Source organism: Trematomus bernacchii, unplaced genomic scaffold (genome assembly GCF_902827165.1).
Source record: "Trematomus bernacchii unplaced genomic scaffold, fTreBer1.1, whole genome shotgun sequence".
NCBI classification, from domain to species: Eukaryota; Metazoa; Chordata; class Actinopteri; order Perciformes; family Nototheniidae; genus Trematomus; species Trematomus bernacchii.
The window spans coordinates 3,227,027-3,240,786 of record NW_022987616.1 but is presented as its reverse complement, the minus strand read 5'-3'; the positions used below and the strand labels follow the sequence as shown (position 1 = coordinate 3,240,786).

At 41.9% G+C, this 13,760-nt stretch overlaps 2 protein-coding genes across 2 annotated transcripts; one reads left to right on the top strand and one right to left on the bottom strand.

Moving 5' to 3' along the window:
- The first annotated feature begins 608 nt into the window (after positions 1-608).
- si:ch211-196f5.2 (uncharacterized protein LOC556372 homolog) lies at positions 609-2,012 on the top strand. Its single transcript, XM_034132270.1, has 4 exons — positions 609-736; positions 809-908; positions 986-1,115; positions 1,924-2,012. The coding sequence occupies exons 1-4, from the start codon at positions 609-611 to the stop codon at positions 2,010-2,012; spliced, it is 447 nt and encodes a 148-aa protein (XP_033988161.1).
- An 86-nt stretch (positions 2,013-2,098) lies between these two features.
- ipo4 (importin 4) lies at positions 2,099-12,195 on the bottom strand. The gene is given in 34 exon segments (XM_034132247.1): positions 2,099-2,903; positions 3,009-3,078; positions 3,644-3,748; positions 3,836-3,968; positions 4,055-4,281; positions 4,523-4,549; positions 4,551-4,649; positions 4,944-4,994; positions 5,117-5,310; positions 5,482-5,587; positions 5,721-5,778; positions 5,875-5,952; positions 6,058-6,191; positions 6,295-6,406; positions 6,561-6,684; positions 6,769-6,882; positions 7,102-7,215; positions 7,476-7,605; positions 7,851-7,864; positions 7,867-7,958; positions 8,098-8,207; positions 8,368-8,421; positions 8,544-8,699; positions 8,951-9,034; positions 9,161-9,262; positions 9,382-9,447; positions 9,572-9,751; positions 9,918-10,047; positions 10,211-10,252; positions 10,360-10,420; positions 10,423-10,438; positions 11,732-11,818; positions 12,129-12,140; positions 12,142-12,195. Coding segments are annotated over 34 exon segments (3,261 nt in total). The 3' UTR covers positions 2,099-2,778.
- Positions 12,196-13,760: the final 1,565 nt, after the last annotated feature.

Genomic DNA, 13,760 nt, shown 5'->3' with positions numbered 1-13,760 from the left:
GTCAACCTCAAGTTCATTTAAATGATAACATGGGGACAAATGAGTGGAGTTGTAGATGTATGGTGGAGAGAATCACCTCATAACAGAAATAAACTTGATGTCACCTCTGGAATATTGTTATAAAGCCTATTTTAAAACAAATATGAAGTGTAGTTTAAAAAGCATTACATTCTCAGTTGTTTCATCACAGATAAAAGTGCTTAAGGCCACTGAATTCACCCAGACTGATAAAAACAACGACACCTGGCAGTGCAGACACCGCCCGTCCATCACCACCCTGACAGTCTAATAAACCTAACAGCTGAGTGGCACATAACACACATTCACACCGGCTGCTTAAATCAGAGGGCACAAGTCTGTACGCATCACTCTCACACTTTCCTCCATCATCACAAGAGGCAGAGCTCTGAATCACCAGCGGCAGCCTGTTCCTGCAGCAGAACAGAAACAGAGCATCAGTCAGAGACGGAGAGGAAAACTTCATTTTAGTTTGAGATCACAAAGTCAAGCTGGCAGCAGACGAGACACAAACCTTGCTGGAGGAGGAAGAGGCCGATGTGGAGCAGGCCAATGGAGAACCAGCGGGCAAGGAGACCCCACGGGGAACCATGGTGCGCGTGGAGCTGGAGTGGGACCTCCCCATGTCTGTGGATCTGCCCATAGAGGTGCAGCCCGACCCGGCACACCAGCCGTTCCCCTTCCTGGACACCACACTGGCCGACCTGGGCATCCAAGAGTGAGTCTGCTCCATGTGAGAGGTCTTAAAAAGATATTTCATGTACATTTGTTAACATGTGTCTGTGTGCAGGTCAGAGGTGAAGGAGAGGGTGGTGTGGGTGGACACCAAGAAGACCCAGATTAAGAACAAAGCAGGGAAGCTGAAGGAGAAAGAGGTCACCATCCTCGAGGTATGACTTTTTGTCCAGTGGAAAAAAACAAATGATGTGTGTGTCTGGATTACAAAATGATTTGTTTGCTCTTCTAGGTGAGAGTGAAAGCCCAGAAGCCCGGAGAGAAACAGATGCAGGAGGTGCTGTACAGCACCGAGGCCCACACTGACCGCTCCTTCTGTCGCACAGGGATGAATATCCTGCCTTGGAAAAGCGGAGGCACAGGTCTGTAAGCACTTCATTCAATACGGTATCTTAGGTTGCCGTTCCAGCTCTCAGGGTTTATGGATTGTCATTATCTGTTAGCTCATACTTTATCCAATAGTTATTTTCTGTTTGTGCAAAACCCTGCCCCACAAGTCCCTGAGCCGGCCTCTGGCTGCAGCGGCCCTACAGAGAGGTGAACTGTCAGTGATTGAGATCACCGCACTGTGCTAAAGCTTGAGGCATTGAAATGAGAACATACTTTACATCAGAGTCCAGAGAAAGCCGTGGACCGTTTGTTAAAGTTGTTACTAAAGACTTTACATTATCGGTTTATCTGCCAATTATTTTCTCAATTAATCAGATTATACAGAAATTAGTTTAAATGTCTCAAATCCCAAAAATGTCAGTTCATTATGATACACACAGAAAAGCCGGAAATCTCTAAAGCTAAGCCATTTTAAAATGAAGAATTACTTGAATTATCCACTTAGCCTTTATCTCGCTTAAAAATCTGTTCAACTGTCCAATCATAGATGTTCATTCGTGTATGAGGAAATGCATAGAATGCGTTTTGGTTCAGGCGGTAGTGACACAGCAAGCTAAAGATGCCTGATGTCAACAACTGTGAAAACAGGCAGATTTAGACACTCATAATATTAATAATCATAGACCTGACGTGTCCTCTCAGTTGAGTTGTGTGAAAAGCTTCATAGGGCTGGTTCCACTCGCTACGAATGTGTGGCATTTACCACTATTAGCACATACAGATATATCTATGTGGTTCAGGTGGCACATGCATTTAAAATAAGACCTCTCTGTCTGTCAGGGGACGGGCTGACACCGGTGCAGATGACTTTGGCATTGGACAGGGAAAACCAGCAGCCTGAAATGACTGAGGAGCAACGGGAGATCTGAGGAAGGATGAGCCACCATCACCCAACCAGAGAGCAGATTAATGTCAATATACCAACATTAATGTGCAACTACTCCACGACAAAACACTTTGTTAACTCCGCTTTTAGCCTGAGATGCAAGTTTGCATTTATTATAGGACTCAAAGTGTTGTTTTTAGAGCAAGGCGAGGATGAATGGCTCAACATTAACTCCACGGCATGCATTGTGGCATCATGTTAAATCTTTGTAGCATTTGTAAAAATATCTTGCACTTGTCAAATATATGTTGTATACTGTTAAATAGTTTGAACAGGCTGCGTAGAAACAGCACAATAGAGGCGGCTGCAAACAGTCATAGGATGAGCTATTATACGGATAAAGTAGTTTTTATTAGTGTGAACTATAAAAGTATTTTCAGTTGTTTTAAGATTGGAACAAATAATGACATTTATCAGCAGATCAATGCTTCACACTCAGACAGCAGAAGCCAGAAGTCCAAACCGTGTCAGAAAGGTAGACTATAGTAGAAGCACTTTACAGTAATAACAGGGAAACAGAACACAATGGGAACAACACGGGAGGGTAACTCTTAAAATAATAAAACATAAACACATCATGCGTTTGAGCAAATACATTAAAAGTGAATCCTCCTAGGTGTAAATGTCAAATGAAATGATAACAAGAATGGTTGAAGTGCTATATTTAGATCATTTTTGGGAGGAGTGTCAAACTGTCCCCACGTCTTTTTTTTGCTGGCTTTTGACCCGAGTGGAAGGACGTGAGTGCGCTACGAGAGGGCTGCGCTGAGTGCTGCCTGCTGCTCTCCAGGAAGTGAGCTCACAGCTGCTTGGAAGGCTGCAGAGTGCTGCTGAGCAAAGTCTCTCATCAGCAGCGCCAACATGCTCTGGGTTTCTGAGGAGGAGAGACACAATAAGAGTTAAGGGATTACTCAAAAACACAGCAATATGAATCTGTGGTGACTGAGGAAGCTTAATGAGGGACAATATCTAAATTCACCTTGATCCACTTTGTTGTTGCCGAGGACCTGACTGGAAGCGGCCACGATGGGCTTCATTAGCCCCAAAACCTGAAAGGGAAAAACAGATTTAAAGAACTGTTGTAACAATGTTCAACGTCAGGGTCCAAGTCCATGGACACAATTCACACAATGTCTGAAAAGATTCATCACCATGTATCATTGAAGCTCGTTAGAACAGATTGTGAGAGACTGAATCAAATATTTAGCTTTCCTGTTGTCTTTAAATGACTATGTTTGTCAAAAGTCTGCGTGAGCTAGAGAGTTAAAATGTTCAGTATGCACAAAGTGTTGTTTAACTACTTTATAAAACATAACACAATGTAATAAAGATGTTTAAAAGATTGGCCTGAGATTTGTCAATATATTTGTTGGGATCATGGGAAACATTTCAACAGCTGCTCCAATTCTGCTTTTGTTTGCCACCAATTTCTCTGTGTCCTGATATAGGCATGAGGCAGGCATGAGGCAGGCATTTAAAAGTCTTGAAAGACAAACTGTAGAATGTGTCTAATTAGTTACTGAGTGTGTTGTATGCCGATGGAGACTGAATGTTAACACAATCCTCTACACACAGACTATAACACCAGGTGTAACGTGTGTGTGTGTGCAGTACCAGAGCAGGGCTGTGTGTGTAGAGCATGGCCAGGCAGCTGTACACGGTCTTGTTCTCATCCATGTCCTCTTTGAGGGGAAGACGACCCACCAGAGCGGGCACAACCTGTTAGCGAGCACAAAGATTATTCAGGTTATCAGTAGATCTCCAGTTTGTGAATATGTGTCAGCATTTATGATATACAATCAGTACCTGCTCGAGAGGGACAGCCTCCACGTTGCTGTGGATCATCCTGCAGAGGGCTCCACACAGATTGTCAATCACCCTGAGGTCTGACTCTTTGGTCAGCATGCTGGAGAAGACAGACAGCATCATGGGATAGTCTCTGGAGAACGCTTCATTAAGGAACAGCTGCATGTGATGCTTTATGTAATTAATATGTATTGGACACATCGACGCGCAGAAGGATACGTGACACAGATGGGTCCGGCAGCCTGGGCCAGACACCCCAACCCAAACACGCTGTTGTTGCGGACCTCAGCATCACTGTCCCTCACCCCAGCTACAAGCACGGGGAGCAAGCGATTGGACAGCCGGCCCGCTACTCCCGCGCCCCCAGGTGCGGTCACAAGGGCCTGCAGGATTTCTCCGATTGTTCCCACAGAGAAGGAGCGGTCTGCCACCGTGCAAGAGGATTTCTTTTGAGGGAGGAATACAATCATTAAATGCACCTTTGATTAAAATCATCAACGCTTTGAAACATTATAATATTGTGATTCTACCCTTGTCATTTACTCGTGACTAACAAATATAAAAGGCAAGTAGCTGCACTGTCAGGAGTTCTAGTATCATAATAAAACAGGACTAGGATAATAAATGTAATTGAGTAAACGAGAGATCTGTTAAACCGAGGTTCTTTGTCAGTCGGTCAACACTCACAGTTTTGTTCATGAGCAGAGGCAGCAGGGTCGTTGAGGAAAGGGAAGAATTTGTCTGCAGGCACAGACGACGCCACCAGAGGAATCCCCTCCCCAGCAAACTCCTGGAGCATGGCATCATACTCCGCCTGAAGCAGGAAGCACAATGAGTCACTGGGCAGTAAGGCAGCTCACACAGAGTACGATGGATGCTATTTATTTTGACTGAAGCGGTGTGATGGCATAGCTGCAGAAGAAATTGAAATTCTTGAATTATCAGTCCCATGTTTTATCCATTCACTTTAAAACTAATAAATCAATATGTCCACAACCATGCTGATTTATATTCATTAGTATTAACACATCCTTTATAGAAAGGAAACTGTAATGTGGTGACACTTAGGAGTAGATCTCACTTAATATGCAACAAGAGGAAAACCAACCTGTTGTTCTTCATCATCAGCTTCATCGCCACCACCGTCCTGACAAACCGTCTGAGCAGAAACACATCCATAGTGGAGGGTTAGAAGAATAACTCCCAACAGTCAAATATAATGAATATCAATTTTGTGAAAAGTAAATAAAGCCGCCGTGGGATGATTGTCAGTGTTCTCACCTTCTTCTTGAGCACGTCACGGATGACATGGCTGATCTCCTTTAGGCGTGCAGGGTTCTTGAAAGCCTCCTCCTTGCAGGACTTCATGACGTTGTTCATTGTTTCCAGGATGCCCATCACTACCTGGCGCTCGTGCTCCGTTCGAACGCTTTCCACAAAGCAGGGAAGCACCACATTCAGCAACTTCAGTAAGGCTGGTGGAGGGAGACGACACGTACAGGAGGAGGAAGCAAGTTCAAAAGGAGTTGAAACCAGTAGAAATGCTGAGAGAACACTTGTATTTGAAGCTGAAAGCAGCACTGCCCAATTATGTATTTCCTGAAGAAATGACAGTAGTGTGGAGTTGGTGAGAAGAGGGGCTTTACCCTGGTGGTTGGCCTCAGTGGGAATCTCCTTCCACACTAGATGCTGAGCTCTGCAGAACTGGCCCATAGCTCCAAATGCTGCCCTGCGGACGTCCTCGTGGGGAAACTAGGGAGGGAGGATACAGATAAAAGCATCAAGTCAACAGCATGATAGGTCAAGTTGAAGTATGCATGCACAAAGGGAGCTTCACATGACTTTAGACCGAGGATAATGGGGCTGAGCAGCAAGAGGGACTTACATCTCTCATCTCGTAAACCTGCTGGAAGCTGGACTCCAAGAAGGGCTGGAAGGCAGCACTGTCAGGGGAAACCATAGCAACGCAAGGTAAAGCATGCCACAAGAAATGTCTGATAGATTTTATTACAAAAACCTTTTTTGTAAATATCTGTTACCCAGTGCTGAAGGCAATCTCTCCCAGCGCATCGCAGGCATCCTCTTTCTCATCGATGTATGCATTCTCCACACTAAACCTGAGAGATGGATAGAGAGGGTATCAGACGTAGTGAGAACAGATTTTGCTTAAGGGTATTAAATGTAAATGCATTTGTACTTGTGTGTATGTGTGTGACTCCTACCCTGCAACATCATGGAGATCTATGTCCGGCTCATCGTCCAGAAACTCAACTGAATCGTTTCCTTCCACATCGTTGTCGTCATCATCATCGTCATCATCCAGCAGGACAAAGGTCTTGTCCTCCTCAACGTGTGCCTGAAGAGAGAATAGGAGAGATACAAAGTGAAATGCTGTATTAAATATAGTGTATTTGATGAAAGGCCTGTGGGTCTCAGAGTGCTGGTTGTGTGCTAAGTACCGTGATGCCTTCATTGGACTTGAGAGCGAGCAGCATGATAGTAGTGATGGCAGGGAGGTGAGGAGTGAGGCAGTCGGGGCTGACTGTGGATACAGCCGAGTACAGACTGTACCTGAGGGAGGGGATCAAAGAGAGAGTTCGAGTAAAGACTACAGGATATAAGATATTATAAACACTTTTTTGTCTTCAAATACATCTGTTCAGATTATGTTAGAAACTGGGAATCCTGTGGTAAAAAAAGCATGTTCAGACACTAAGCTACATACGTGCAGCGTCTCAGGTCAGGGTCATCAATAGTGTCTGTGAGGTTGAGGCCCAGACGGACACACTCTGCAGCGAGAGGACTGAAGACATCTTTGCCGATGGCACGGGCCAGCACAGAGAGAGTATCTAACAGCGACAGAAACAGATGATTAACCTCCATCCATCCATGATGCTGTCGAGTGTGGTGTAAAGTCTCTGTGGTGTACCTACCCAAAGACTGAGTCTGCAGAGACCTCATTTCCTCAGAGGTGGTGGTCAGGAACCCCTTCAGGCTTTCAATGACTGGGGGGAAGTAGGGAACCAGCAGCTCCTTGGCAGCATTGGCTGATAAGAAAGTAATTCACAACGGGGCTTGGGTTACTTTGAACCAAGCTTGTGTCATAGTAATGTATTTCTAAAAGGTTGCTAGTTAGTGTTTGAAGTCAACAAAATGAATAACACTGCTAAAGAGAGATTTCAGGAGGTAAGCTTAAAATTCAGCTTAAATTGTAAGGTCGAAAAGTGTTTTAAATTGCATCTGATAAACCTTTGACAGCTTCTTACCTATGGCACCTATTGCAGACACGGCAAGCTCTCTGATCTTGAGGCTTTCAGCGTTGTTAAGAGCAGACAACATGGTTTCCATCAGGGTGGGCAGGTAGGGCTCAATATCTGCTCCTGGTTAGCGTGAAGAAATGGATAGAGCATGTAGACCCAGATAGAGCATGTAGACCCAGATAGATATATTTGGATGATTCTAGCTACTACTAAAATGGTGGATCCTTTTGAATACTTAATCATGACATTTTCACATAACATGTTTTTTTGGTTCATTGGATTTTTATTAAATCATGTCTGAAAGGTTTATGCGTTTTATATTTTCATGTTTCCTCTTGCAGTGATCTACTTGTACCGTGTCAGTCTTTTTCTCAGCTTACCTAGGTTCTCCATGAAGTTCTCAAGGGCATAAAAGGCCTTAGTTACATGGCCGACCTTTGCCTGGTTCAATGACGAAAGGTAGCCCAGCAGCAACGGCATCAACTCTGCACAGTACTTGCTCACTTCAGGCTGTGGGGAAGAGGGGGAAACAAAGTGAACAACTAAGTAAAGTTTATTCCAATCATATAAAATGTATCTGTAGAACTATAAATATAATGGTGCACTTGTTAAACTATACGAATTAAGGAGTATTTTGTATCAAAGTGAGTCAATATAAAGGGATTTGATATTGTACTATAGATTAGTACTCTACGGTCTGAGCTGTAACTCAAGCATGAGCAAAGGAAACACATCACAGTGCAGCGCTAACTCACCTGTAAATGTTCAGAAACTGTCCCAGGGCAAACAGACTGGCACTGCGCACCACCTGGTTGCTGTCAGAGAGACTCTGGCACACCGTCTGCAGCACTGATGACAGCATCCTAACATGGATACAGACCAACGGTGATTACACTCAAATCCCCATGCTTGGTATTATTTAGCTAACAGTCCTGATAAAATACATTCATTTGAAAATATAAAGAGTATATGGAGAACTGTTTTCCTGTCAACCAGACTTACTTGGTGCGTATGTGGTCAGCACATCCTTCAGCCAGCACAGCGAGACACATCAGCCCCCCCTTCCTCTCGTAGGGGTTTTCACTGGCCAGGCAGGTCTGGGTCATGGGCATCTAAAGCACAACACACAGCGTAATACAGTGTGAAGGGTGCAGGTACCCGTGTCAAGGTTCTAACTCAATGCAAGTTACTTAAATGCTCAATGCCGTTTTAAAATGTTCAACTGAACGTAACATATCTGTTATTCTTTACCGCTTTATTCACATGACTTACCAGTTGTTGAAACAGTTTCTCTGGGGGCATATGGAGGGCCATAGTGTCAATAATCTGTAAATACAAGGAAATAGATAGGTTTCTTCATTGCTCAACAGTGAATCTACAAGGGCTGTTGAAAAGTAATTGCTCTTACACAACAGAACACATTTGATATCCACATGATGTGTCCCTACCTGAGCAGAGCAATGCTTGGGATTGTCATTGTCTGTTCCATCTCCGCTGTCATCCTCCTGGTCCTCTGGGTCCTGCTCGCCAGGCGGGGGGGCTGCAATCAAAATAGGGAAAATGGCCTGCAGGATGGGGGTCAGCAGCTTCTGCTTCAGCACAGTCTATAAAGTAGAGGAAATAATAAGGATTGTTTTTATTAAGTCAATGTGATGTGTATTCATAATTCAAAACAAAAACGTTGTTTATGACACGCACGCTGTCACTGCATATAATGAGCCGAAAAAGCAAATAGTATAAAATGTGGGGACGTGCACATTCTCTCTTTCAATCAATTATCCACATTCATTTATCTTATCAAGACTAGAATAGAGATATAGGTAATTTATTCAAAGTCGCTGACAGGTGACTTTACCTTGCTCTTCAGCTTGATGAGGAAAGCAATACAAGACAGTGCTTTCACACGCACTGAGTCGTTCAGAGTGGTGTCACTGCCCACCTGACAAAAAAAAAAGATATTTAACATATGTTATCATAATTAAAATCCTTCAAAATATTTCAAATATTCAAACATATTTGTTTGGGATTAAGTAAGGAGATCATTCAGACATTCAGCAGCTCCCACCTCCAAGCACAAGCAGACAATGTCAGCAATATGAGGGACGATGATGGACACCTCGCTCTCCATGAGCTCGTTGAAAACCTCCATGGCCTCGCTGGCTTGGCTCTGTGCAGACACAGATAAACACAATAATTAAGGGACCTGATTATCCATACCATTAAATACTACAAGCATCATAAAACAGCTTTACTTGTAAAAATAAAAGGTCTGTGATGAAAATGTACCTGGTCTGCCTTGATGAGGTGTTTCAGAGCGACAATCAGGTGTGGGATGATAGAACGCATGAGGTTCTGTCGAAAGAAAAATGCACATCAGTCAATAACAGGGTACACATCTATCCCACCTGTACAGGCTATTCATGCTTTTGAATTGTTCCTGCTAAATGCAATAATTCAAAGTGTAAGACCGACTCACCATCTCTTCAGTGCCAGTGTATGCAGTTATGGCTGTGAGGGTGAGGATGCAGTAGTACAGGGCTGTTGGGTTTTGGAGGTCCTGCAGGACAACAGTAAACAGCTGTAGCAGCTGGCAGTAGTGAGGCTTGAAAGGCTCAGGATTGGACTCCATCACCTTATTCAGCAGCAGGAGGCCAACCTGTTAGGACAAAAGACAGTTGATATTCCCAATTTGATATGGACAAAGATCACTTAACACAGTTGCCACAGAGATGTTAAGCCCTAACATTAAGATACAGTTTAGTGTTAAATAAGTAGATATTTTAACCTTATCTAAATGTTTAGGTGTTCCAGGACGCTTGTACCTGTCTGTCATGAGGGTTGCTGCTCTTGGTGGCTTGGTTTAGGAGCTGCAGCAGGTCAGGCCAGCGATCTGGTGTTTCGTGCTTAACCATCATTGCGCACAGTTGGGAGAGTGAGTGCTGCACTGTGTGCCTGCAAAAAAAGATACATTGAGTAAGGGCTCATTAATATATATAGTTCACCTGTGCAGGGATACACATTGCTATACCTCCGTCAGTGTCATTTAGGAAAGAGTGGGTTATAACTCTATAAACTGGATACACTTAGTAAAAAGTGGATAAACTGAATAGCTTACTCGGTTTCCTGCATGAAGGCCTGCAACACCACTGTCTTAAGGCTGCATGAATAAAGAAATACATCACATTACAACTTGTATTCAACAATTACAAGGGTTTAGTGTCATAATTGTGTGAAAGTCTTCAATGAAAAGGCAAAAAAGCAAACCTCTCTCTATCATTAGGGTTAATCTTCTTCCAGTGTTTCTTCACTCTCAACCTCAGCATACTGCAGCTGACTGACGAATCTAGTTTACATAGGTGAAAGCACACAGGGGGAAATGATCTTCCAAATCTCATGTTGAAAAACGTAAACGCTTTAATTTAAAAAAGGTATCTTATTTAAATGTAAACATTAGACTTCAGATTAACAATCAGTTGAAGGTCCTACTGTAAGAGTACAATTAACTGTTACATTTGTAGATAAGTGAACCTAATCTAAATTGCTCGGTGTCCAATGAGTCCTGCCCCTTTCTGTCATGAGGGAAGCTGCGAATGGTGGATCACAGCTGAACATTTTAGAATTCATCATTGTATGCTCTGAGAAGGTGCGGTGGTAATCAGGAACCATCGGAAACAGAATAATGCCTCTCTCTTTTACATAAAAAGCCATCCTTCAAAATTAACAATTGTATTGTTCATCACTAACTAGACTTATTGAATACTATACTTGTTAGCACACAAAAAAAAGCCCATGTATGAACATGGAAATGGAATAAGCTCTCTTAAGTAAGAGAAATGTTTACCTCAGTAGTGTTGAAGCTTTTATTGAATGATAGTTTACATAATGTAAGGACCTGTTTTACTTAAAGGGGACCTATCATGCAAAATGCACTTTTGTACGTCTTTTATACATGAATATGTGTCGCCGGTATTCCAGGGAACTCACCAAGTGTCAGAAAAACAACCCTCTCTATTTTCCTCCATACCCAAATCTCTAAAAAAGGGGCTGCAACGGATCTGATAAAAACTGATCCAGATTTGAACACTGTCCTGACGTCAGGACAGTGGCGCTACGGCTATTGGGCCAACTCCACCAATCAGGAGGAGACAGCCACGGCTATTGCCGTTCGAAAGCGCTGGAGACGCTGTAGTACATATGCCAGGCCTGTAGATGGTGCTGTTCTCACTGAATCTGCTCAGAGCTAAAAAATGTCAAATTGAGCAAAATGAGGCATGGCTAAAATGCATGATCGGTTTGGTATTTAAAAAAAAAAAAAAGTATAAATATGCCTTATATAGGTATGGTCCTACACTATATTATTCAAATATAGCATGATAGGTCCACTTTAATGCATTTGTCCATGTGAAATGTAACTCTTTTACTGTGGTGTTACATTTATATGTATTATAATGTTGAGTTCACACTTTTTATTGCATAACTTATTTTTTTTATGTATCAGAAGGACACGTGTTCTATTAATTGGTTTCCACTGATTTAAAGAAATGTTATCTAGTAGATGGCACACTCACTCAACATTTGACTTGCACAAAATAATTCGGAAAATGTTACTTATCCCAAACACACACACACAGAATACCTGAGGGTTTTGGGAGCCACTCATGACAGCACAGAGGGCTGGGATAATGGCTGGGTCTTTGAAAGCCTGTTTCAGCTGGACGGTGGCCTAAAAGGGGACAAAAGAGGTCTCACCATGTTAGACTGGCTGCCAAATGACTCACAACCCAAGCCTTTGGTTTCTTTTTAAATAAAGTTAGAGTGGGCCACAGTCACAATGCACATCTCTTAAAGCTGGGACATAATGGTGCTGAATATCATGACCAACTGTTGGACAAGTTGGCCGGACGTTACTTGTTAGCTAGCTTAATTCGTTAACCGTTAGTAAACCGTTACAACTTAGTTTTCCCAACTTTTCCTTCGTTTAACAAACTTAATAACGCTAATGCTAACAGGGACAAAGTTATTTGTGACTTTACCTGCTGAATTACAAGCATTATCCGGCTGTGTCAGCTGCGAAAGAATTAGCTCAAGTTCCTCTGTCATCTTGACGGTTTAGAGCTATCCACTTCTGCTGAAACGTTAACGGAAATATTTATAATAAACCGGGTTGAATAAAAGAGTTTCCCGGTGTAGTTACCAAGTGCGTTACAGCTGTTAAATATGTAAACAGAAACTCTGTGTGTTAGCTGTCAAGTTGCCGTAAAGGTTAAATTAGAGAAAACGTCTGATACGTGTGGAGCTGTCAAAGCCGAAAAGGCGAGTCCGGCAGAATTGAGTCCCTAGCTCGGGCTGGTCCGTTAGGGCTCAACTGCCAGCACGCGGGACAGAACCGGCCAGGAGCTCCATGTGAGATGTGTTTAAAGGGACATGCTGCTGTGAGTGAGCCTGCAGGCAGAAACTAACAGCGTCCCCACCGGAGAGGAGGGCATGTACAGCAAATATATATATACTTTTGTTCAACTATATAGAATTTATTTTCAATACATCAGAAAAAACGCAAATCACATCAGCGTTTATTAAATGAATTCAAACTGAAGGCATTATGAACAAAAATAAGCACAAGTGATCAATCAGGAATGAAGGTGTATGGTTCAATGTCCTTCAGAAAATAAAATACTTGAGACATTTTGAGAAAGCATAATTTGTGGATTAAATCTTTTGCTAAAATATCTTGTGCAACAAATATAAATCAATGCTGATAAGGGAAAAAGTACATCTAATATACTTCTGCAACTTGTAGGTAATTGCACACTGCTACACTATTTTATAGTTCTTCTGCACTACAAGTGAAAAATATATTTCTTTTTATTCCACTACATTTATAAGCCAGCTATATGAACTATTCCTTTGTATTTGAAGAGTCAGGTATTTTACTAAAGTAGCAATACCCACCCCTGTAGTACATTATACCAGTATAAGTCCTAAAATCAAAAAATTAAAAGTAAACCATTTTGGTATTAATATATACTTAACGTACCAAAACTGAAACTATACTAATTTTGCAGAATTGCTTTTTTAAGAATAATAAGTAATTATTTTACAAAGTATTGATGCATCAAAGTGTTTCACTTTAATGTTGCAGCTGGTAAAGATTTAGTATTTTTAATTATTGTATCTACTTTCTGGAAGTGTGATCCTTATTAATAAATTAACATGTATCAGTTGATTTGATGTTGTATTAGTAATCTGAATCTGCACAGATGTATGCAGTAGAAGTTTAAAGATGCATTAATTAACTAAAGTTAGGTAAGAGTAGTTCAAATTATCACTGCACAGTACTTGTAAATATACCATTGCTAGTTTTTACACATTTTTTAATATGAAACATACGCTCAAAGGCCAAACTATGAAATACCCTGGTTAGAGTTGTATAGAAGTTTTAAATTTCACCACCTACAACATTAAACTAATGCTTACACACATCAGATATGCAAATATAACACTGAATTGGACAATACCAGTACTTTTACTTTGGATATTTAGTAGCATTGAGTCTGAAATACTTGTATATTTTTGCATATTTCAAATTATTAGCACAGGACGTACTTGTAACCATGTTTGTATTCTGTGCCAGGTATAACTACTTTAACTGAGGTTAAGGACCTCAA